At 37.9% G+C, this 26,362-nt stretch overlaps 1 protein-coding gene and 1 long non-coding RNA gene across 5 annotated transcripts in view; one reads left to right on the top strand and one right to left on the bottom strand.

The window, feature by feature from the left end:
* Positions 1-26,362, top strand: part of LOC142073009 (uncharacterized) — a 199,459-nt gene that overhangs the window by 68,307 nt on the left and 104,790 nt on the right. The gene's annotated exons all lie outside the window — the stretch shown is intronic.
* RGS18 (regulator of G protein signaling 18) lies at positions 987-11,586 on the bottom strand. The gene is made up of 6 exons (XM_048859940.2): positions 11,431-11,586; positions 9,815-10,087; positions 9,004-9,105; positions 6,129-6,190; positions 4,814-4,980; positions 987-2,035 (listed from the first exon to the last, which is right to left on the bottom strand). Exons 2-6 carry the CDS (start codon positions 9,931-9,933, stop codon positions 1,775-1,777), a joined length of 711 nt encoding a protein of 236 aa, XP_048715897.1. The 5' UTR covers positions 9,934-10,087; positions 11,431-11,586; the 3' UTR covers positions 987-1,774.

Below are 26,362 nucleotides of genomic sequence, written 5' to 3'. Positions count from 1 at the left end.
AGTAGATCAGTATAATTTTTCATTAGGAATCTGTTCATTGGCCATTTATTTTATTTTTGTAATGTGCCCTCGTCTTATGCTAGCCACGGTTCTGAACCTACACGCACCTCAACAGATGAGTAACTTTAGAGATGTGACTAGGCCCATTACAACTTGGAAGCAAGTGGTTCTATTCTGTTCTATATAGGTTCTTATATCCCTCTCATCATAGGACTTGAGTGCCTTCCATTAGTACATTGAGCAACATGGCTAACATCCATCACATTAAGTTCATTCTCTTTCCCTCCATTTCAATGGCACTACTTATGTCTCTAAATTATTTATGTGTGTGTGCATGTTTGCAGAATCAGAGAAGAAGGTTGGCTACTCGTGCTAGGCTGCCAGTGACCACTACAGCAAGTCATGCAAAGCAGTAGTGAGACACCTTACCCAGGACCCTATTTTAAATGAAGACTTTTCCCCAAAAGGAGTTTACTTGGTTAAATAAAGATTTTGAATGAGGGGAAAGATTTTGCACATATACAAGAATTACAGTGGCAGAACCAGCAGCTCGATACAGCAAGGGAGACCCAATCAAAGATGTTCTGGGTCTAATTCTGAGAAATGCGGTCTCCCAGAGAACTTCCCCAGTAAAGGGGCAAACACCAAGTGGAACGTAATGGTCACGGTGCAAGTGTTTGGGACAAAAGTGCTATAAGTCCATGACTAGTAACATCCACCCACATTCTGTATAAATTAATCCTGCTTCCGTCCCCAATTCAACAACACACTTAAGCACATGCTTAAAAAATATGTGTGTAAGACCCATTAAAGTGCTTAATATGAGCTTAAGTGCTTTGCTGAATGGAGGCCTATATTCACTGACCTTACAGTTGTAGCATATCCCCACTTGTGTGTTATCCCAAAGATTGCCAGAATTTGTCCCTCAAAGTTTAGCAGAGAAGCTGGGATGACACAAAATTTACAAATGAATGGCAAATTAAAAGTTCATTCAACTGGTATTTAATGACATAAAGATGTACTAAATTGCTTAGTCTTGTCCCTTTATTGCTGTTCATTTAGCTGCAAATAATATAATACAAATATTTGAGTGCAAAGACTAAACTATTCAGCTTAATTTAAATAGAGAGAACAGAGAAATGTAATAAGAAAATACCATAAAATGTAGTACTATAAAATTAATTAAACAGGCATTTTCCTATTAAAATATGCAGTAGTTAAAGGTCTTCAGTTATATAATGGCTGTAGTTAAAAATCATCACATTTTTACCTTTTGCTTAATTAATGTTTCTGTGTGCTTGTGGTACAAAACCTGTGTTTAGTGTGGGAACTATTGCAGTAACATTAATTATGTGCAAACGATAAGTGTAAAGACTTTGATGGTGACAACATTATGTTTTCTAAATACGATGGACCCAGGAGAGAGGATGAATTTTTCAAATTTTTTTAAAATAGTATTTTTAGATAAAGTTTAAAGTTCTCACTGTTAGATATGATTTTGTGGAAAGAATTCATATGTTCTCCTAGTTGAGTTTAAAAGGCATAATATCTTGCCTGAATACATTACATCTAACACATCTTGCCAATATGCTACATATCTCTTTACAATAAGTTAAATTAATCACTGACTACAGCTTTCTGAGCCAGGTCCTTCAGTGTAACACCATTGAAGCCAATGGATCTACGTCCATTTGCACCAGCTGAAGGTTTGTGTTTAGGATGCTGTGTATTATACTTTGCTACATTAGTTAGAATCCAAGGAGGTTAAATTTCTTTATAACCAAATGGTAAAGTCTGATTGCACATCTTGGAACTCATTGAAGGTAAAAGAGCGTGATCGCCTTCTAAGAGCAGGATGGCCAGACTGCTCCCTTCCCTTAATCAGGTCTAAATACATGCTAGCTCTCAGGAAGCGGGGGTAACTGTCTTGTTCCATCAGCCTGTAGACTTTGGCCTGTGCTACATCAAAGCTGTCCAGTGTAGGGTGAGTAATGTTCTGAGCAGTGACTTCTTTCGTGTGGAAGTCAAGATTAACCTGGAAAAGGCCAAAAAAACATGCAGTACATTAATTCATTTTATATATGGTCATTAATAACAGTAATACTTAACTTGGGAAAACCACTTTCTACTAAAAATACTTTTAATTGCATATAATAAGTATTGTGAAATCCACTGAGTCAGCATTTGTTAACTGGTTTCAGAGGAACAGCCGTGTTAGTCTGTATTCGCAAAAAGAAAAGAAGTACTACCAAGGAATCACCACAGATCTCTACTAAGAACAGGGGAAAACTGATAATGAAAAATATGTCACTTTTTGGTGGTACCTTTTGTTTAGGGCTGACTTTCTAATGGTACCCACTGTACATTTGCTGCTGATACTGGCACAGAGAGATTTTGTGCCCAGTCCTGCAAAGTACGAGGTATCTGAATTCCCACTGAAGCCAACCGGAATCAAGGACACTCAGTCTTGCAGGTTCAGAGCTTTATATCATCTAAATTGACCAGATACTGTTTTAATCTTTCATTTCTGTGGAGCATTAGTAACACGAAGGTTAGAATATTCTAATGATTAAAGTGTGCAGCAAAATTATTTTCTAATGGATTTTTGACTACTTTGGAGGGGAAAAAAGGCATATCCAAGAGTTTTTTGGTTACAGCTTAAATACAATTATATATTACTATTGGCTATTCTCATGGAGTTGTGGATTAGTATAAGGATTATGTTTAGATCCACAATAGTGGTATATGCAGCACATAATTTAGAAATTAGTAAGTTCCATATAGCTTCAAGAATGTCTTCTGTAACTTATTTATTTTATATTTTTCAAATTCCTCTTGGTGCATTTACAAAAATATAACAACACATAGTGTGTATGTGAAAACTGAAAATCAGTTAATGATAATTAAACAATCAAGTCCACAAATTTTCAGAACCTTCCTAACTATCCTCTCAGAAAAGGCCTTTTAATATGCCCTGCTGGACAGTAAACGTAATTTCTGTTGGTGGAAACAAGTTCCAAAATTGAGGGCTCTTTAATGAGAGTTCTCAACTCACCAATGAACAAATCTACAGGTAGTCAGCTTGAGCATCCCAGCTGATCTCAACAGCTGGGTTGAAGCAAGACAAGAGGATACACAGGGCCCAACACATAAGGGACGGTATAGTGGAGAACAACAATCCCGTCTTTGCTGGTATCAAAGTAACAGCATATCAGTTAACTGGTCAGTATGACACTATCGGGCAATGTGTGATTTCCACCACCTGTGCTCTAGGTTCCTTCCTTCCTGTTCATCCCTTACAGGTCATCAGTGTAGCAAGATAACCTATGAACAATATATAAAATGAAGGGAGCTTTTAGGGATGCTGTATCAATAGTTCTTGCTATAGCTTGGTGTCCACCCAAGCAGTTGGTAGAATGGCACACTGGCAAAACAGTATTCCTCTTTAGAAAATTCAAAACTCCTCGGATTCACGCAGGGCCTGATCCTGGAAGGTGCTGCATGATAGAATGTAAAAGGTTGTTGAAACCACTCAGCATCTTATAGGATGGGGCCATTACTCTTTGAGAGTAGACCAAACAATAGGTTCTCTGCCTTGGCAGGAGCAGTGGTAAGCCCCGAGATCACACAGAGGGAATTATGAGCCTAATTTGTACCATTCTTTAAATCACTTTCTTGGACTGAGCAGTGATACTTTTTTCTGCACTACATCAGCAGATGATTTTTTAGATTTGCCAACATTTAACATTTTCTCTACCAACAATAAGAAAAGAACACAGAAAATAGGAGCACAGGCAATCCACCTGTTCTTACTGTTATATAGAATAATAGGTAATAGAGATGCAAAAGGCTTGTTAGGGGCCTGATCTTCTAGTCATTACTCAGCCAAACCCTCACTGACTTTAGTGGGAGTTTATCATCTGCCAGTCAGTCCATCCTCCTGCTAGTGCAGGGAAAATAATTATTATATTCATTTACACAAAGGGCTCTTTACAACACTCTGACAGTTTAATATAATTTGCATCCACTTTAAAAGCCTTTTACACTTCCAGAGCAGTGTAAATGAGAATCAGTCCCAATGTATCTTGTATGTGTTTGTTTATAACATACCATACTATAGACTCATCACTCAGAGATTCCTTCAGAAAAAATAAAACAAACAAAAAAAAAATCCCAAACCTATGCCAATCAAGTCTTTTCTCTGCTTAAAATGTTATAATTATTACCTTGAAGGGTATGTTTAATTTATTGATTTTGTTTATTCATTTGGCATATTAAAGAAATCATCAGAAATCTCAGCAATATAATAATCTGTAATGCTGGTTTAGCAGACAGAATAATTCTACTGTTCTAGAAGCAAAGTTAAATGTACACAAAACACTTTGACAAATGACTGTTACTGTTGGGTGTGTGCATTATTGTGACAACATACCTTAAATTTATTCAACATGATGTTAAATCAGATGTTTGTATATAGCAATGAGAAGTTTGAAAATTCCTTTAACTAGCATGACATATTTACACCTATGGTCTTTTTTGTAGGGTTAAAAGAATAACATGGGGGCAGGGTGAGGGGAGAGAGAAAGAGAAAGTTCTGTGGGTGTTGGGTCCCATACTTTCTTCCAAAGCAGTTATTTGATATTTAAGATGCAGCATTCCTGTGGCAAGGTACACATGATAAACTACTGCAACTTCATCAAATGTTGACCTTCATGGCTGAATGGATGATGATTCTGTGTATGCATTTATGAAAGGCAGATTCTATCAGAGGCAGCTTGTATCAAGAACTGTATATCTTCAGTTTTTACTGTACCTCTTTTGGAGCATCTTTTCTTATGAACGTCTCATAAATTGTCTTGGCTTTAGGAAGAAGTTGATGAGATGTTTTGTTCTTCTTATAATCCTCACAGGCTATCCAAAACTCAATGTTCTCCTCGCTGAACTCAGTTTTCAGAAACCTTGTAAAGGCATCCAGTCCGGCTATAAAAGGGAGCATTGTATTGCTTTAATTCACAGAAGCATTAAAAGACCATCCCTCTTAGACACTAGAACATAGTTCCTCTGTTTAAATTATGTAACACATGTTTGGTCTCATTTTGAACTCTTCTGTGACTTCATATTACAGACTTTTCTTTTACATCACAAAATAAGTGCAATTTAATTGTTTTGCAGTCAGTGCAGAGGTATTGATATCAGGCTTTAGGCATAAATTTTAAATATGGCCTTTGATTTTGGATGCCCCCTTTGGGACACACAGGGCCTAATTTTAAAAGATGCCGACCCACATAACTCCACTTGACTCTTAATATCAACTATGGATGCTCAGAATCTTAAAAAAAACAGACCATACGTGGTCACAAGTTGAGAACTCAAAAACCAGAGGCACCCAAAAATGTGGCCATTATTGACCATTTTGGCCTTAGTTTTGCTTCTAAATCAGACTTAGGATGCCTCAAATGCCATTTAAATCTTGACTGTATTCACAAATAAGCTGTTTCCCAGAAATTAGCCTAATTCAGAAGATAGTTTAAAAGATAACGTAAATAGAACCTTTACAATTTTCTTTGCATATAATTATCATTGCCAAGTTGTTCATGGTATCCCCTTTATTAAATATACTTGATGTGCAGAAATAACTGGAATGTTATTACTGTCAATTACCTGCAATGGGAAAATTGTAAAGATTGTAATGGTCACCACTATACTGGAAGACTCGTTTTTGCTATGTACAGCATTTATCTTTAAAGGGAGGAAAAGAAACAAGCCTTTTATCAGTAACTTAAGTGTCAGGCATTAGGCAATTATACGTGTCATGGGTGGCTGACCACTTTTGTCTGTTTTGTCTATATCCATCCCTGGGCCTTTGTTCTTGCCCTCCATGAACATTTTAGCAATGTTGCAATCAAAGATGGCATTTGATGTAAACATTGGTATTAACACCTTGGTCATGTCCAGCATGGCCTGCCAAATCTGCCGGCAAACCTTTGTCTTCTACACCTCCATTATAGCCTAAATATGCCTCAGGGTGCCTTACCAGCCTCATGTATGTAGCAAAATTCTCCAAGCATCTATTTGATTTTTCACACTTACTCTAAAATGTCAGTTCCCATCAAGAAAACACTACTAACCTTTCTGGGAAAGCAGTTTGTCAAAGGATTCACCCCATCTCACTGCTTCTTCAGGGGGCACACTGTACAAGACACAAAAAGTGCTTCTCATGAAGTGTGTGTTTTGTGTATTTATGAAGCTATTGTAATATATATTACCTGCTATTTCTCTCACTTTGTCTTATTGCACAAGCTGTCTGATTAGATTATTTTAGAAAATAAGTTCTTTCTGCTAGAGACTTCAAAAAATTTGGTTGATGTTTTGCCCATTGAAATAACACTTGTTAGAGAAAATGTTTAAAGCAGAGCATTATGTCTTGAGTGCTTGTTTGCACTGTGCTCCAAATCTTTAAGGAAAATTTACATCATGCAAGGGTAAAGATCATAAGCAAACCAGGTCAAGTACTTTTTTAACTTTGAAAACAGAACGGCTTAGTAGCTAAACTGACATACTCTTTCAGAGATGTGATTTTGATTGCAATCTGTCCGAGGCTATGTTACCATGGTCTATTTTTAACAGAATACAGGAAATTCAACAGTTTGAACACAAAGTCACCACAGCATGGTAAAGACAATAGTCTCATAAGGTAATAACACACGTAGCCTGGTTTGTTTACCACAAACATTTTTCAAATGTCATGTTATTTTGAGAGACTGGGTTCTTTTTATAAAACTCCATGTATTCTTTATCAAATATGTCAAGCTGCATGTATTCTTCATTGATCTCAAACTTTCCACTGTTTAGGACAATGGAGACAAACTATTTCACATCTCTTGATAAAAACGTTTGTAAAATTACTTTTGTAACACTTGATAGATTAATCCTGAACACACAGCTAGGTTGTATTTTTATTTCTGAAAAAAGAAATGGAGTAGGGTCTGAGGCGACATTGTACCAGGACTCTGAACCTGGTCCTAAGTCTGAATCTGAAGATCAATATATTTAGTCAATTTCTGAATAATATACTTACCACATAGCAGTTTTCCTCTGCAGAGCTAAAAGCATGTACAAATGAAAATTGGTCTCATTATCCCCAGATAGAAAAACTGAGGCACGAAGAGGTGGAGTAACTTGCCTGAAGTCACACAGTAGATTTGTGGTAGAGCTGGACATGGAGTCAGGAGACCTGATTTGGTTCTCAGTCCAGTGTCTTGGGATCAATAGTGTAGTCAAGATAAACTGAGTTTGCCCACTTCTCATTTGGGGAATATGGAGTTTAATTTAGGTTAGTCTACCCCCCTTCTTTTTTACCACCACAACACTGAACTGGACCCAATTCCCTCCCAATAGAGAATAAAGTTTGGATGTCTTTTGACCTCCAAAAAGAGTGGTAGGAAAAGTTTTCTAGGCATCTGGGTCACTTCTGCAGTTAATTAGAATGGCCCTGGATCTCTGAATAAAGTGCATAACTCACTTTTTCAGCTTAGCCTTCTCTTACCAACAACGAAGGGGAGATGGGGAACATAAACCCAAATCCAGCTAACAAATGAACCACCCTGCCAATTCTTGTGTGGAAAGAAGAATATTTGAATGTATGCTGGATTTTATTCTTTGGATTTTTTAAGTGCTTGGATATTATAGTAGTAAACATAGTACAAATACCTAGATGGATAGATTCAAGTGCTTAGGTTTCAGGCCACTGGGAACCTTTATTATAGACCCAGAAACATAGTTTAGGCCTTGAGAGCCTCCTCCATAAAGATACTTTTCAGCCCATTGTCCAACTCAGTATGGTCTTGAAAAGTGAAGATAGCAGTTACTCAAACAGTGAATACCCTCAAACAGGCAGTGTTCTGGTCAAAAAAGGACAGCTTCCCCTGGCATGTTATTCACTACTGGAAGCCTGAATTCTTGTCCAAACTGGTTAGGATTAATAAAAAAAAAATGAAAAGAAAGAAGAGGAAAACAAATAGAAGTCATTAGATGCTCTGAAACTGTCTGTGGTGGAAAGGATGGAACTTTTTTGGCCATGGAGTTTTTGTGGTTTCCCAACAGCAGGGAGCTGCAGAGGCAATTCTCAAACAAATTACCAGTGAAACCCTGGCAAAACTGTAGTCCCTGGCAAACTTCCCAATGGCTTTGTTGGAGCCTGCATTTCATGCTAGGGATTTGTAAGGGAAATAGTACAGCATGATACTGTACACTCGGAGCTTTTATGAGGAAACTTGGAGGTTTATGTCAACAGGGTCATTGGTCACTAAATTATTTCAAAGGAGATCTTTCTCAGAAACCATAAGATTTCCAAGGAAACAGAAATGTTTGTCAGCTACAAAAGGGCCTGAGCGTGCCACCTTACAATCAGTGGGGTGACTTGCAAACTAAGGTGCTCATCAATGTGAATAAAGGTGGGACTATCTGGTACTACATATAAAAAATAAACAATAAAAATAAACTGGCCCATAAGCACTAGGTACACAAGGACAAATTCCACTGGGCCTAGATTACATGAAAATTATTGGTGATATGAAGAGTACCCAGTATATTTTCTTTCATCCCTGCCCTTTTCCCCCTTCCCCCAATTGAGGAAAACTTGATGTATCATAGAATTAAATAAACCTGTGGATTAGATTATGATCATATTCATTCTGAATAATACTTTATACATGAAATAGTCCTTTTGAAGTCTATGGGACTACTGGGGACTAAAGTACTGTTCTCTGTGAATACCAGTATCACAGTCTGGCCCACTGGAGTGCAAAAACACTCTTTGTTAGCAAACTTTATATATACTGTATGTATGCCAGGTTAGATAACTTGCATTGCATTATGCTAAACTTTAAAATAATATAGATCTTAAAAGCATTATTCGATGCAAAGCTTGAATGTACACGCCAAAGCAGAGACGGCCATTTTCTGATAGGAATTCTCAGTCTCTTTATATTTTACAATGCTCACCTTGAAGCTTTTGTCAAGTTCTCAAATTTCTCAAGACTGACACTTTCATGGAATTCAGCCTTTTGCAGGAGAAGGCTCAGCCTATTTCTCTTTTCCTTAGACCTGCAAGAGAGTTTTAGCAGCTTTAAAGCAACCTTTGTGAAAGTTTTAAAATGTTCCTCTTTGACTAATTTTTCTCTCGGCATAGTTGATCATTTCCTCATACACACAGTTACACTAATGTTGGTGCTATTTCTCTTTATTTGTCATGCAGATTAATGAATTTCCTCCTTATATCTTTCCATACATTTAAATATTGAAGCATATCAAATTATTTACGTATAAAAGGGTAATGAATGTCTTCATTTTCAGGCTTATTTTTCCCCATTTATTTTGAAGATAGGTTTTTTAGGGGGGTTAATGCTGATGAATCTGTAAGAGTGGGTCAACATCTTCTGTTCATTCTTAATAAAGGATGAAAAAATGCTTTTCCTCCCATCAATTGTAGCTGCTAAAAAGAAACTTTCATGGATCAAAGTTAGTCAGATTGTCAAAAATTATTTCTCTAAGCTTCACCTTAATAACTCCTCTTTCGTGTTTGTTTTGCTTGATATATTATTTGATTTGCTTCTTATTCTTGCCCTTAAAAAGTATTCCCTTGGTAAATGAATATTTTATGTGTACATTTCCAGTCTAGCAGTTCATTAATTTTTACAGATATCTGTCACAAATACAAAGAACTGTGCCTTAAATTCACACTTATCAACTATGCAATAATAATCCCTTGTCTACATAGAACACTTGAGAGTATCAGTAAAACCTTGGAACTTACCTGGTCTTGATTTCTTTTTTTGTCTCCTCTTTATTTGTGGATTTCATACCTTTACAATAGGTCTTCTCCTTCAAAGAGGAAATATTTAGATGGGGAAATAAAAACAGTGGATTCTCCATCTTCCTCTGACAAGGATTCTGATGATCTCAAAATGCTTCTCTAGCTTGCTTGCAGCAGTTCCATTTATTGTACCTTGTATGTTTCAGTTCAGGAGGGTACACATGCACAGAAAGTGACTCCGAGTTGCTTCTCAATTGGTAGTTGAGAGGTGCCCTAAACAGGTAGCAGAAAAGAGGGGGTTCTCCACTTCCTCTGTAACGAAAGCTGCCCGTACACAAGCAGAGTTCTGTCTTAAAGCTGTCACTTAGGGAAGTGAGATTAAAAATTTGCAAAATGGCTGTTGATCAGGAGGATAAATACAGCTATTACTACAGTGCAGTTTATGGTTAGTGCTTGTGGAACACGATATTTTGCTAGATGTCAGCATCATTTCCCCCTAAATACTTTACTTAAAAATAAAAATTCTATATTATTTTTATGAAAGTCTGCAGAGGAGCACCGTGTTGCAAAAAATAACACATGACATTATCTTAAGCTCTTAGAATAATTTTTAAAGAAATCTAGACCAATATTTTCCATCTTGGGAGCCTAACACTAGGCACATAAATCCATGTTAGTTACTAACTGAAAGTGGCCTGGTTCTCAGAGGTGCTGAGAACTCCCATTAAAATCAATAGAAGCTGGAGCTGCTCAGCATCTCTGAAAATACAGATTTTTTTATTTTTGGGTGACTTTTCAGAAGTGTTGAGACTCTCAAAATCCCATTGAAGTCAATGGGAGCTACAGATGATGAGCTTCTTTGAAAAGTAGGACCTGAGTGCCCATGTCCTCAAAGGTATTTAGGAACATAACTACCATTGAAATCACTTAAATATCTTTAAAAATCCAACCCTTAGTACCTAAATATAAGCTTAGATGCCTAATTTTAGGCACCTACATTTGACATTTTTGGTTTTAAGGCCGTATTGGCAGCCCTGGGTAGGTGAAATTCTCTGCTGAGCTACAGCACTGTCTTCCATATGCTGGCTCTGCAGTATGTTTAGACTCCATGCTCAGACAATCATGGGCTTTTCTTCTGAGACTGACTACAGAGTTGGGATGGTGATTTGCTGCTTTGAGAACTCATGTCCTTCAGGAGCTAGCTATCGATGACCAGTTTCACATGGACACCAAAGTCACTGGTTAGAAAACTAATTTTGGTAACTAGACATCCAGGTCCAGGTGTGAATTAGTTACCTGGAAGTAAAAGGCTCTTACTCAATTCCCAATCCCTTGATCTATGCACTATAATAAATTGGATTTGTTTTTAAAAAGCAAGCTGCCTAGAATCTTATGGCAGATCAGGAATTGGAATTTTATACAACTGAACAGTTAACTGCATTCCTGATAAGTGTATCAATTGCTTCATTGAATCAGTTTGGAAAATCCCAACCCTTTCCCATATATCTGTCTGTATTAGCAGTTCTGGTTAATTGCTGACTGCATAACAGAAAACCCCACTTAAATGCATTAATAGTTTTTGAAACAGATACAATTAAATGGATTGCTGCGCTTACCATGCGGGAAAACACCAGACGAGAAGAAAAAATAGTTGATTGATCAAAATGTGATGTTGGAAAAAGTCTGGAACAAAGCATTCCAATATAGTATCACAGAAGTTAGAGGTGGAAAGGACCTATTAAACCCTCAAATCAATTCTCCTGTCTATCTCACTTTGTTCTCTACTATACATTTTCCAGTGTCTTGTCCAATCTTCTTTTAAATGTATGAGGCTTTTATCATTTTCTTTGGGAGTGAGTACACTATTTACACTTCTTAGAAAATGTGTGTGTGTTTTTTTAAACTGATAAAGAAATCTGTGTTGTGCATTCAGCCCCAGTGCAGCATGGATGGCTGGCCTGGAAGCCAGATGCTGTTAAAAAAGTGAGTTCTGCTTAAGTTTCTTTAAATGACACAAAACCATGGCAAATGGGTGACCCATTTAAACCAGGTTGAGCTTTACTAGTAATATTCCTGCAAGTGGTTGGATGGATCTGTGTGTTACCATGAAGTACCCACAAGAAATCAGAGAGATTTTTTTTTTAAACCAGTGGATATTTTTCTACACCAATTAAAAAAGAAAAATATTTTCTGTAGAAAATCCTGTCATTAAATAGTCACTGATTCATTAATTTACAGCAGAATATTTGTTTTGATCACACCGACCATCATCTTCCCTCCTGAAAAACTGCCCAGTTACCCTGAAAACAAAGCCATGGGAACTGGCTAAGAAGAAGGTAACTGGAGAATATAGCTATCAGTAGTAGTTTGAATCATTGAGATTGTAGACTGGGATTAGACACAACCTTCTGTTTAGCTGTGTCTTGGATTATATGAACACCATGGTATTATTCATTTTGTGATTTAGGCATATGGAAAATTATCACAGATTGATCCACATTATCTGATATTATAATATATACCTGAGTTTTGTATAATGTAAATGCTTCAGTATTCACTTAGAGCAAGAACAAACATATATGTTACTGCAATACCATACTACTTCTGAAATGCTATTTAAAAGTATAATAGTGATAATATCTTCCATTTCATCCCCAAGGATCTCAAGAATTTTCCTTGTATACAGTCAACAAAAAATCATCTAATCCACCATGAAAATGCTGCTGTCTCTGGGGTGAAACAATAGCTGTTTAGCAGAACACAGCAAAACTACAAACAACTTAGATGAAAAAGTTAAGCCTACCTTAAAAAAAAATAAATTGCAGGGGGGATTTAGGTCAGATGAATGTCATTGCCTGAGTTAGAATTTGTCCAGGATGCCAGGGTAAGCATCCATATTCTCTCAAATAGTGTCGTAGGAATCTTGGTTTTATCTCACATTCAAGATGCATCAGCCCCAAAAAGAACAGTACCCCTCAATCACATGATAGGATCCTGTTTCAGTACTGACTGAGAAGCACAAGCACAGAATTATGTTCTAAATTATTCACATGTATGTGTTCCTACAAGGTCTGTTGTCTTTTTGCTGAATAGGTCTGAACTCCATAGTTTGGGAGCTGTGCGAGGATCATAGCACAATGTGGGACAGCTACAGGTTACCGTTACTTTGAGCCACCTAGTAGCTTGCAAATAGTGTTCTGTATGACCATGTCAGTGATCCAAGTTCAATAGCTATCTCATTTTCTCACTCCCAACGAAAGTGGGATTTGGACATGTCACAGCATAGAAAAGCCTTGCAACTCTTCAGGTAACTTTGATATGCTTATGAAGAAATATTTGTCCTAGTCTCCTTGGCAAGGGTGCTATTGTGATGCAGTCCATCGTGTGGGGAGGATTTGATGAGTTTCTGCTAGAGGTCCAGTGATGGCCCACCTTTGCTAAACAGGGTTAAAATAAAAACAAATATATGATCAGGTAAAACTCCGGTGACTTTTTAGAAGAGAGACTAAGTCAATGTCTCAAGCAGTGGCAGTACGTGAAACCATGTAGTTTATCCTGGCTTCAGAGTAGCAGCCGTGTTAGTCTGTATTCGCAAAAAGAAAAGGAGTACTTGTGGCACCTTAGAGACTAACCAATTTATTTGAGCATAAGCTCAAGAGACATGTCTACCAAAAATGTCTACAAGATACAATTAAAAATTACACTATAGTGTGAGCTCATTGGTCTACTTCTAGTTTTCTGCACAGCCAGGCAATGGAGCCAGGTTTAACACTGAGTCCTATACTCTTGGTCCCTATAACACCAGGGCTGCATGTGCTGAAGAGACATGCCAACCTTTGGGAAAAAGATAGGGCCTCATCATCACTCAGTAAGACCCTATGTGGTCAGTAAAGAGTTTTGAAGAGACGTCCACCAAAGGCCTCCTTAGCAGGGTTGGGATGGTCTGAGGTAATCAAAGTGGTGAGGAGAAAAGGACAACATATTTCCATTAGGAATATAAAGTTCCCAGAAAGGGGAAGAAAAAGAGGTTCGCTTTTGTGATTCTGCACAAAATAAGATTCGCTTATTGCCATAGAAGTACTTAATGTGAAATGTATGTCACAAAAGTTGGGTGGAAAATACCCAGTTAGAAACCACATTCTAATATCTATGAATCTTTGAGAGATAGAGTTACATTTTTAACATGTATTTCCAGTTTCAGTGTTAGTCTGTACATCACATCCTGCTTATTGTAAATTAGGGTTAACCACATAGCAGCCTTTAGTTATGGCTTCTGCCTGTCACGAAAAAAGTCAAACTTTGTTTTAAATTTTCTGAGGAAATAATATGTGACATTTTAGCTCTTTCCCACCTATTAAGGAGTGTGTAATACTTTGTGTATGTTAATCTGTCACAATTTTATTTCATGGTAATTTAAATTCATGAATAAAAATGCTGGCAACTATAGACTTAATAGTTCATATAGCTGGATTTAAGAAAGGTGTATAAGATCAAACTCCATCCATAACCGAATTACTTTCTGGTGGCCTTACCCACTAAGTCATCTGTTCCAAGCCCAACCCAGTGTTGGTTTCTCTCCCATGGTATATTTTGAATGGCTTGCCCAAAGGACTTTTAAATGACTTAGAGCAAGGAGGTTACATTGTAGAGTCTTGAAATTTTAGTTTAGTAAAGCATGCCAATAGCATGAATACAGTATATGGCACTGTAATATGCAGCTCCTGAGAATTCATTCTGAATTATTGAAAGAAACCATGGAATGACCATCAACTCTTATTTTTAATCCATTCATTAATGGAAAATTAATATTAAATCCAGCTCCATGAAATACCCAATTTGCATACAGCCCAGACTGTATTTTGTTAACTGCAGCCCAGGCAGTGGCTGTGGAAAGGCTGCCCCATACGTGGAGCTTCAGGAGGAATTCTGGCACAACCTGAGTATCCTGGGAAATATCTACTGCAATGGCAGTTTCACCATCCTTTGAAAGGCTCCAGTGTTCGCTCCCCAGCTGCCCAACCAGTGTGAAAATGCAATTCTGTCACATTTTTCTTCCCCTCCCTTCCTATATTCTGCCCTAAATAATAGGGGCTGATTTTGGCTTCTGCTTTGGCTATTATAGACTGCCCTAGTGGTGGATAGGGGTTGTATAGGAGTTGCAAGGCACTGGGGCAGAATTCCCCTAGCACAGAAGCTGCATAGGGTGATGTAAATGGCCCTATGCTGCTTTCCCTGGGAAACTCCAGGGTGAGAGGATGTATGCACATAATCCTGAGTGCTATAAGAATTCAGGGTTGCTCTAACTTGCTCTGGGGGCCATTTCAGCCTTGACAGCAGTGAAGAATCCACAGGGCACAAATGTGATGGAAAGCCAGCTTTGTGGATTTGAGCACCCAAACACCAAAGGCCATTTCTGAAAACGTGGGCAGGTCTTCTGTGCTCTTGTGTATGTCATTCTCAGCAGCAGCAATAAGGAGTAGCAGAAGGGAGGGAGCAGTGGCTAGATTCTATGCAGAAACATGCCTCAAATATTTTCTGATATCTGTTAGCAATAACCAGACTGGTTTATGGAGCCAAAACCTCCCCAAATTCACAGTATTTTATATTATCTGACTGTTCTTAACCAGCTGTTCTCATTGTATTGGAAACACCTTTAGATGGTCACTATCTTTGTTCAATAGAGGCCTTAGGAAAACAGACAGTTTTCAGAATAAGCTCTCAAAATATGTTTGATCTTCTGGGGAGAGGTGAAGGATAGAAAATATATATTCCCTGGTTTGCTTATGGTACAGAAATAAAGTGGTGATGAAAGAGGGAGAAGAACAGTACAGAAACAAAATGTTTAGTCCGTCAGGAGCAAAGGGAACTCACATACACAAAGAAGATCAAGAAAGCAGGCATGGTTAAGCAACATGTAAAACTAATATTTAGCATGTCTGTTCTAACGAGTTGACAGGAAACAGGGGTTTTGCTTGTGGTACAGATAAGTCAGAGGCTAACACTCCAGCAACATCCCATGTCTTACTTTTCATGAACCAAAATAGCGCAAAGTCGCCAGGCAAAGAGTTCAGTTTTGTTTATTCAGCCCAAGTATGTTATGTGCTGTTAATTGTGCACCTTGCTTTGACTCATCATTAATCTAGCTAAGCCTCAAAAAGCTGCCAGGTCCATTCCTACTAGTGCACCTTTTCCCTCTTCTCACCTCCTAAATGACCTACAACTACTCCAAAATCTTTAATACATACAATTTGATTTTGCCAATTTGGTATTTGGGCACCCAGCTAGGGTTAACCCTCACCATTACAAAAATAAATTCTGTGTACATTCCATTACTCTGATGCCACTGACTTCAGTGGGCATTGGACTGGATCTTTATGTCCTGATGCAGCAAGGCCTAATGTTAAGCATGTGATTGAAATCTGTCCAGCTTGTTATCCTACTTAAAGTTAGATATATTCTTAAAAACCTTGATGAATCAGGCTCTAGTGCTCAGCCCTTTATTAGCTGGCGCATACTTGGATATCTTTTAAGATTTGTCCTTGCTATTACCTTTATCATTGTGCATGAAGCCAAAGTTTTCCTTTTGTTTACCTGACTTCAATAACAGTTTTGAGTAACTAAAATCCTTGAGTCCTTGTGTCAAACTGCCCTCTGCAGGTATCTTCTTATATCATTTGCACACTTAAGGTATCTGCACTTAATCTAATTTAATGAATGTAATACCAAAGCTCACTGAGTAAATGTGAAGAATACATCAATCCACTTCTGAACATGTGCTACTAATAATACTTGGTAGAGTCAGACAGCATGCCTGTTAATTTTTGTTCCTAACCATATATGATTTCAAATGATGAAAATTTGGTTTCGAGGGGTATTTTAGCACCCTATTTGGGGTATGATAGGTGTCACACATACCCATTTGTCTCAGTCTGATCGTGATCTTACTGAGAAATGGCCTGTAGCTAAAACAGAAATTCTCTCTTTTCACATACACAACATCAATTACAAGGTTTAATATTGATTTCTTATTGACATTTTGGAGGTTAAATGAGGGGGAAAATGCCTTTTAAAGCTAATGCACAAGATAGCAATTTGGCAAGAATGCAAAGCACTTATTATTATTTGTAACTTTGCATATCTGACTAAATGCTCAGGAAGTCTAGACAATAGGGATCACCTGCAAACTAAAGAAACTGGGTGAGAAGCTTAGCTTGCTAACTGATTTCCCCCCAGTATACATACAGGGCTTGATCCTTAGCCCATCGAGATCAATGGAAGTCTTTCCAGTGGATCAGGCCCATTTGAGGATCCTTTCATTGAATTTGTTTGTATTCTTTATCTTCTCATCTACAAACTATCTGACAGGTTTTAAAATTTAACTTCCTCTCAACTTCCCCTGGGCATTTACTGTTAGAAGCCAGGCTAACCACAGCTTAGCTAGACAATGAGTATATGCTTAGATTTGAGTAATTCTATTGGCATTGGGAATATACATAAAAGGCCAAAGGGACTGACCCACATACAATTACTGGAATTTATTAATTTATGATGCATCAGCTAATTTGTGCATTTTCACTTTTCCTGTAGAATCATCAGCTAATGTGTGAAACCAAGATAAATCTTATCCAGTAGTAGCAAAAGTTAGTGTGGAGGAAAAAGAAGGATTGACACATGGATAATAGTGCACATTCCTATTTTGTGCCAGAAAGCTACAGTTTTTATTGTAAAAGTATAGGCCGGTAGCCTGCTTTAGCTTCAGTTACCAGATAATACTTTGTGCTTATATAATAACTTTATTTCAAGGACCCCAAAATGCCATACAAAGGTGGGTAAAGTATTATTATACCCATTCTATAGATAGTTAATTTCAGGCCCAGAGAATTAAGTAACTTGCTGAAGGTCATATACATACAAGAGCAAGTCCATGGAGGATTTGGGTATAGAACCAAATCTTCTGAGTTCCAGTCCTATTCTCTAATCACTAGACTGTAATCACAAACCTTTTTGTGAATGAGGCTAATTATTTAAAAGCCCTCAAGTTGTACAACGCAAAGTCAGCTCTGCAAAGTCAAAGCAATGTTTCCTTAATGGTTTATTATAGCTAGAAGAGCACAAATACCCTTGTTAAGAGATTTCATGGATAGGTCCAAATAGAATCATAGAACTGGAAGGGACCTCACCTGGAGGAATCTTTCTCCGATGACAAAGCAAAAGCTTCTGAGGATCCCACAAATACAGGAAGTTCCTTAAGACTCTCTTTTAGGGTCAAATCATGGTCCATTTGGACATGTGCTGATTTTGATAGGAGTCTTTCCGTTGATTTTAATGGGTATTGGGTTGGGCCATGAGAGGCAATGGCAAAACTATCATTGATTTCCATAGGACCAGAACACTGCCTTTATTAAAGAATATTTGGTAGATAACATTAGTAATGGAATATGTGGCTTAAGTTCTTGATTTGAACATATGTTTCTTTTTTATGCTACAGCTTTGAAACCAGCAGAATTTTAATTCACTCTAGGTACATGCACAGCTCTGATTACATGAATGAGTTCAGTTGGGCACTGGGAGGTACAGTGGAATAAGCAATTATAGAAGTCCCTTTGAGTCATTTGTGTTTTGATTGAGTCCTTCTTTTAATGGTTTTTATCCCTTTGCCAGCCAAAATATTAACTTTGCCTACTTTACTCCAATGCCTGTGTTGCATCACCAGTACAGGTTTATCCACAGGGGGATCCTGCAGCTGCTTCCATTCAGATCAGTTTGTGCCAGCTGCATGGCTTGCTTGACTTTCAGTGATGTGTGTGTTTGTGTGTGTTTTATCTGCCAGGGTAGGAAACAACGTTCATCTGTTGTGCCAAGACTTGAACATTCTCATGCCACCAAGTCTTGGCTGTACTGTCAATGACAAGAATGGAAAGAAACTCTCTTGAGGAGAATAAGCTGGCAGTGTATTCCATCTCTTTCTTCCCCCTTCTCTCAACAGTCTGCTTCACCTTCCTGATTTTGAGAGGAATGCAATTAGCAGCCAGGAATTGCTGTTATTTTAAAACCAAAACTTAAACTGACTTTGCATTAAGTATGTCTTTCTGAACCTTCCTGTAGGTTAATTTGAGAGTGTGCATAAACTTTCAATTTTATTATAGTTATTATTTGGGGATTACAAAAAGGCCCTCCATGCATAAATTCACCATCAGTTCATAAGGATTACTTAAATGAATAGAAATGATGCATATAGCAGTTGTGCAGGATGCTGTAGTTGATTCTCCTTAAAATTATATTATTCAAAATGGTACTGGACAAAGAACTGAGAATTCATCCTATAATTGCCCTGTATTTACAGCTGCTTGTGTCTCCAAATGACTTTAGCCACAGGAGACAGTTAGAGTGGAGATTGCTAAAAAGCAGTATTCAGCGGGTTCTTTACAGACTCAAATCAAGGAGATCAGCACTATATTAATGCTGGATTCACCAAAGAGCTATTGGGAGGGTATTGTTTTCTTAATGATAAATGAGTTTGCATTTATGTTTGTAGTTCTTCAATAGTGTATGCTCCTTGGGGCAACGACTGATCATCCTCTATGTTTTTGTGATGACACCCTTCCGTTGGTTATCAGTGGCAATTTAACCAGTACCAAAGACACAGGCCTCTGACACTTAAGTAAAAGGACTCCATTAATTGGACAGTGCTAGAAGCCTCATATTCTGTATGTAGGACAGCCATGATCAGATACACCTAGCCAATATGTTAAATTCTGACAGTGCTGAGGACTGAGTGAGGCCCCATTCAGCAATGACATGCATCTGCGTGGCTCCTTGGAACCATGTGTAGTCCTACTGAAGGCAATGGGTTTCCTTATGGGCACTGTCTAAAGTGCTTGGGGGATCTGCTCAGATGACAGAGACTGAGGCGTGGCCACTGCCCTTTGAAGGAGTGGTGAACTAATTAGTGAGTTTGTGTTGATCAAGAAGGTCTTGAGCAGTGTAAGACATACATTTCTGGGGTGCAAGGCTGGGACTGGGGGAATTTGCTGGTCTCTCTCTATATATAGTTCATGAGTGGCTTGGGAAAGCCTTCATGCAACTTAGCTGGGTATGCCTCAGCATGCTGATGGCTGAGTGAACAGAACTTGGAGGAGTTTGCTACTCACTGGCATAGCAGTTTAGGAGACAGCCTAGGCAGGAGAGGAAAAGTGGGCACAGCAATTCCACAGTCCAGATTGCATCCCGGGGCACGTCACATCTATGAAATCAGTTTCATTGTATTACCGGTCTATCAAAATGACCCTTTTGATCGCTATCACTTCAACAAGAGGGTGTCAGAGTTGAGAGCTTTGTCTGTTGATGCATCCTGCTGCATGTCTCTCAAAGATAAGGTGGTTTGGAGACTGGATTCCACCTTTTATTATAAAAGTAAATTCGATGTTTCATTGAGCACAAGAGATTTCATTCCCTTCTTTGTGTCTACATTCTTCTCACGCAAAGGAGAAGCTGTAATATTTGCTGGATGCCAGTAGAGTCTTAAAAGTTTCATCTGAAAAGAATTGAGATCAAAACAGACAAATGAACAAACAGCCTTACTGGTCTTATTTCATCCAAGAAAAAGGTTCTAAGACATGTCAGTCATCCTTCTCATGGTGGATACGCTGGTGCATTGCCAAGAAACATAGAGCAAAAAGACTCACTCCTGCAATGGGCATCAGAGCTCACTCAGTACAAGCTGTGCCAGCATCATGGGCTCAGAAAGGACAGGCCATTAATGATGTAATCTGTAAAGCTGTAATGATGAAATATGTAAAGCTGCAACTCGATCATCGCTGCATACATTTTCCAAGTTTTATAAGATAAATACTCAGTCATCAGCTGCTACATCTTTCTTCTCAGTGACATTATTTGTTCTTTCCCTAGGAAGTCTGTCACTGCTGAGAAAATCACACGCTGAGGATGTGTGGAACTAGCCCTAAAAGAGAATGGGAGAATTTGTGGTTGCTTACCTGAAAATTTTCCCTTCTTCAAAGGGAGAGGTCCACAGATATGGCCCTCCCTGAAAAAGGGAGATCTGTTTAACTTATGATTAAAGTTGTCTGTAGTAGTTTAATTTTTTTCTTGTTGATCAGAATGTTCTCTTGTTGAGTATTATTTTTGCAAGGTCCAGGACAAGAGAATTGTTGTTTGTTTCATAGTGCAGAATCAAGAGAACTTTGGAAGCCTCTCAAAACTGAGGGGATCTCTGGAAGGTGAGAGCTAGTCCCTTGTCAGCTGTCCAATCAACTTTGATTCTGCACCCTACATCTGGTTGGACAGGATCCACACTGGGGATCTGGGCACTTACCCCTTTGAAGAAGGGAAAATTTTCAAGTAAGCAACCCCAAGTTGTCCCATATCACAAGGGAGTATGTTCCACATACACTATATTAAATGCTGAGTTCTTAAAGAGAGAACACAGAGAGACTACTGATTGTGATAAGAGCCTTCATTTAGAGTGTTATGAAGGATGATCTTAAAAACATTCCCTTTTCTTTTTACTGCAACAGAAACTGAAGAAATTAAAATTACATGTTTTGAATGAATTTGCTTGGGGAAACTAACTCTACTGCTCATAGGAAATATTTCAACAATTTATCAAAATATCATGAATATTTATGATGAATTTACTCACTCTTGGAAACTGTAATTGGACCAACCATTTCATAATGATATGATAGTGATGAAAAGCCAACATATGGTTGTTTTGTTTATCTTCAGATAAAAACCCATTTTTGCTTCATGGAACAATACCAGAGTGAAAATAATTTTATTGTAAATCTCAAGTAGAGAAGCTGCAGTTTGGTAATTCAGTAATTTTCTATAGCTCAACTCTTAAGAGACTCATTACAAGGAAGGAACTCAACATGCAGGATTCTTCAAAGTTAATGTAAGAAATACATTAACTTGATTCAACATAGTTCATTTTACAAACATTCTTTTGTTGCTGTTGTCTAAAATGAAGAAAGCAAAATTTCATTGCTTCATTTACATGGTACTTACAAAAAATATAATTGGTTGCTTATTCTCTTCCAAGGATCTCAAAAACAGCTGTGCAAAATGTTCACATTGAAACATCTAACCACCTCTCATCTGGTTCTGCATTTTGTTGAAACTCAGGCGATGTTTGTGGACAAACTTTACTTTCGGCAAACCTAAACCCAGTTTGAGAGAATATGGGCTGGATTATGGGTATTTTAAGGCAAAGGACCCCATTGCTTTTCTCAGGACTACTTACATTGTAGTAAGCAGTAAATAGTAAGTAATACATGCATAGTAGTAAGCAGGTATTCGTAAATAGTTGGGTAGTAAGATGCTACCCAACATGGATAAGGGTGGCAGAGCCCAAAGCATGCAAATCTCTTTTTTTTTTTTTTGTATTTTGATCCTGAAAGCTGGTGAAACTGTCAGCAGTTGTGATGGAGTTTGGAGATTCATTCAAATGACAAATCTGTCTATATGACTAGGTCCATACATCATTCACCTGAGAATGAAATTTGCAAGGTGTAACCATTATGGGTAAATAATCAAGAGGGTTTGCATAAAAACTCCTATAAAGGAAAACCTGCTGATCCTTTTACCCAGTCCACTGTTTTATTCACTTGATCAAACTCCTCTCTTAATTACTGTCTCACTTGGATTTATACTTTCTTTGGTTTAAGGAACACTGGTTTTTAAAACTTTTTTTTTTAAAGACTTCATTGTTTGGAAATATTTAAAATGTTTAGCCTATTTATTTAAAACTCTCCACCTCACAACTTCCATGTAAGTTAATTTGACAGTATGTTACAACTAATGTGTGCCAACTTGTTTTAATGTCATAATACAAATTAACTAGTCCTTGAAACTCTCTGGGTTGCCTTTGTAGTTTCCAAGAGTTCTGCAACAGAAAATATGGACATGCTAAAGCTGGATTCACTTTTCTTTAAAAAATGTTTAAAAATAATATAAGAAAATGAGTCTGCAAAGTATTCAACTTGTTCATTTCCTGTATGCTTCATATTTATATTGCCCATGTCTCCTATTAGTTCTAGATATGTGGTTTACATATCAGTTTGCCAAGTTATCTACAGGAAACTGAAGTTTCTCAGTTTTCCTGGCTATCACACTGTTTACAAATAGGTTTGGTCTTACACAGAACAGGACATGAAGTGCTCACCAACCAATCAATATTTTAATACACATCTAGGGCCCTTCTAAAGCCCACTGAACTCAGTGGAAAGACTCACATTGAATTCAGTGGGCTTTATATCAGGCATTTAGTGGAAGTAGTACTATAATATAGCTTTAAACAAAATAAGACACTAATGTGTAGATTACTTGGTTGACACAATGGGAAAGTTAATTTCTGTTCTGACTATTTAGAGCATGGATAATCCTTTTACATTTCTTGATTTTTCAAACATTAAGTGAATTACCCTGTTTTATAGCATTACTCATGTCCTAAGTGCATAGTTAGCTGTCTGGTGCAACCTGTGCTAAGGTTTAGAGAGGATAATGGTGATTTCTCCTAAGAGCAGCAACAATTTTGATATAAAAATGTCAGAAATAACAGTCTGTCTAGCTCTTAGTACTCTCTAAACATAAAATGAACTTCAAAAATCTCTCTCCATCACAAAATGAAGACAACTTTTTGGGGATGTTAAAGCTACCAATTACTTTCCCTTCTATTCTTTTCTTCAGTATCATACCTGAGAAAGTTCACCAGAGAAAATGATATATAATTTAACAAGAAGTATGGGTCACATTTAACCGTGTGTCAGGTCTTCAGAAGAACTGAAGAATATTCCAGGAAGGTTCAACAGGTTATCTGAGGACCAAGATAAATTACATTCCAAAATATAAATGGAGGCAGTTTTACTTCCTGTCTGATTCAGGTTTAATAGAAGTAATTTCCTTTATCGCTCCATAATCTGCTGTATATTCTTTATGAAGGAGAGGCTGTCAGGGTAGGCTCTGGATTATGTGGCAAGCCACATACCTGCCAACCAGTAGCAGTCCTACGTTATTGGTTAATCCCAGCACTACTAACAAGTGGCTTCAGAGGTCAGGAGTTAGGGTAATATTTCTTTTCCACATATTAGGAACCAGCCTGCTCTGAACTGGATTTGCAAAGAGGGTCTGATTCTCATGAAAATCTCACTGGTTGCTCCATGCAATAGTGCACATGGAGCTATGACCTTAACTTAGCCTGAGAAAGGCTGGAGGCATAGCTGAGTAGATTTTGGAATAATGCAGGGCATTTAGGGTCTTAAGTTTATGGCCCTGCTCCAGCAAACCACTTAAATACATTGTCATAAAAATAAACGGAAGGGTAAACACCTTTAAATCCCTCCTGGCCAGAGGAAAAACCCTTTCACCTGCAAAGGGTTAAGAAGCTAAGATAACCTTGCTGGCACCTGACCAAAATGACCAATGAGGAGACAAGATACTTTCAAAGCTGGAGGCGGGGCAGGGGGGGGGGGGGACAAAAGGTTCTCTCTGTCGGTGTGATGCTTTTGCTGGGACCAGAGCAAGAATTCAGGTCAGAACTCCTGTAAAAAGTCAGTAAGCAATCTAGTTAGATATGCCTTAGATTCTGTTTAGTTTAAATGGCTGATCATATAAGTTGTGCTGAATGGAATGTATATTCCTGTTTTTGTATCTTTTTGTAACTTAAGGTTTTGCCTAGAGGGATTCTCTATGTTTTCAATATGATTACCCTGTAAGGTATTTACCATCCTGACTTTACAGAGGTGATTCTTTTACTTTTTCTTTAATTAAAATTTTTCTTTTAAGAACCTGATTGTTTTTCATTGTTCTTAAGATCCAAGAGTTTGGGTCTGTGTTCACCTATGCAAATTGGTAAGGATTTTTATCAAGCCTTCCCCAGGAAAGGGGGTGTAGTGCTTGGGGGGATATTTTGGGGGGGAGATGTTTCCAAGTGGGCACTTCCCCTGTTATTTGTGTAACACTTTGGTGGTGGCAGTCTTTAACCTAAGCTGGTAAGAATAAGCTTAGGGGGTCTTTCATGCAGGGCCCCACATCTGTACCCTAGAGTTCAGAGTGGGGAAGGAACCTTGACATGCATGCTTAATTTAATCATTTGAGAAATATCATTGAATTAATGTACTTTGCTGGATTGGAGCCTATGTGAGTTGGGTTAAACTCAGGACATGAAAGACTGCTCTGGATCTGAGCACAGAAAGGGACAGAGGTCGGTAACAGCAGAGGGCAGCTGTTACTTTCTTCCTTTTTGCTGCTGCCAGATCATATTACCTTTATAAATTAACTATTTTGAAGTTAAAGGTATAATAAAGTTGGGGCCAATTGGCCAAAGGATTTTAATATCTGTTTCCATTCTCACAAGCTCCCTGCCATTCACAAAAGATATACATTCTAAATACCCATCAAGTAAACACATGACAAACAATCTGTTGGGTATTGTGGGATCAATACTTTCCCAGATGTAAATTTAGTGAGATAGAAGTTCTAAAGTATTTTAAAAATTGTCTCTCATTTTCTCTTGCAACCATAAATTAGAGAGGAATCGAGGAAAGAACAAGTTAAAAATTACTTAGACAAGTTAGATGTCTTCAATTTGGCAGGGCTTGATGAAATATATCCTAGAATACTCAACAAGATGACTGAAGAGGTATCTGAGCCATTAGTGATTATCTTTGAAAACTCATGGAAGGCGGGAGAGATTCCAGAGGACTGGAAGAGGACAAATATGGTGCCAATCTCTAAAAAGGGGGATAAGGATAACCCGGGGAATTATGGACCAGTCAGTTTAACTTCAGTACCCAAAAGGATGATGGAGCATATAATCAAGCAATCAGTTTGCAAACACTTAGAAGATAACAAGGTGATAAGTAACAATCAACATGGATTTGTCAAGAACAAATCATGTCAAACAAACGTAACAGCTTTCTTTGGCAGGGTAACAAGGCTTCTGGATGGGTTAGATGAGGTATATGTTGACTTTAATAAGGCTTTTGATACTGTCTCACATGACCTTCTCATAAAGAAACTAGGGAAATACATCTAAATGGAGCTATTATAAGGTGGGTGCATAACTAGTAGGAAAACCATTCCCAGAGAGTAGTTATTAGTGGTTCACAGTGAAACTGAAAGGGCATATCAAGTGGGATCCCATAGGGATAGCTCCTGGGTCTGGTTCTGTTTAATATCTTCATCAATGCTTTAGATAATGGCATAGAGAGTACACTTATAAAGTTTGCAGACGATACCAAGTTGGAGGGGTTAAAAGTGCTTTGGAAGATATGATTAAAATTCAGAATAATCTGGATGAATTGGAGAAATAGTCTGAAGTAAATATGATGAAATTAAATGAGGCAATTCCAAAGCTTTCCACTTAGGAAAGAACAATCAGTTGCACACATACAAAATGGGAAATGACTGCCTAGGAAGGAGTACTGCAGAAAGGGATCTGGGAATTATAGTGGATCACAAGCTAAATATGAGTCAACAGTGTAACGCTGTTGCAGAAAAAGCAAACAGCATGCTGGGATGTATCCGCAG

The sequence above is a fragment of the Caretta caretta genome, chromosome 8 (assembly GCF_965140235.1).
Source record: "Caretta caretta isolate rCarCar2 chromosome 8, rCarCar1.hap1, whole genome shotgun sequence".
Lineage (NCBI taxonomy): Eukaryota > Metazoa > Chordata > Testudines > Cheloniidae > Caretta > Caretta caretta.
The sequence above is the reverse complement of the archived record's forward strand: the minus strand, read 5'-3'. Positions and strand labels throughout refer to the sequence as shown.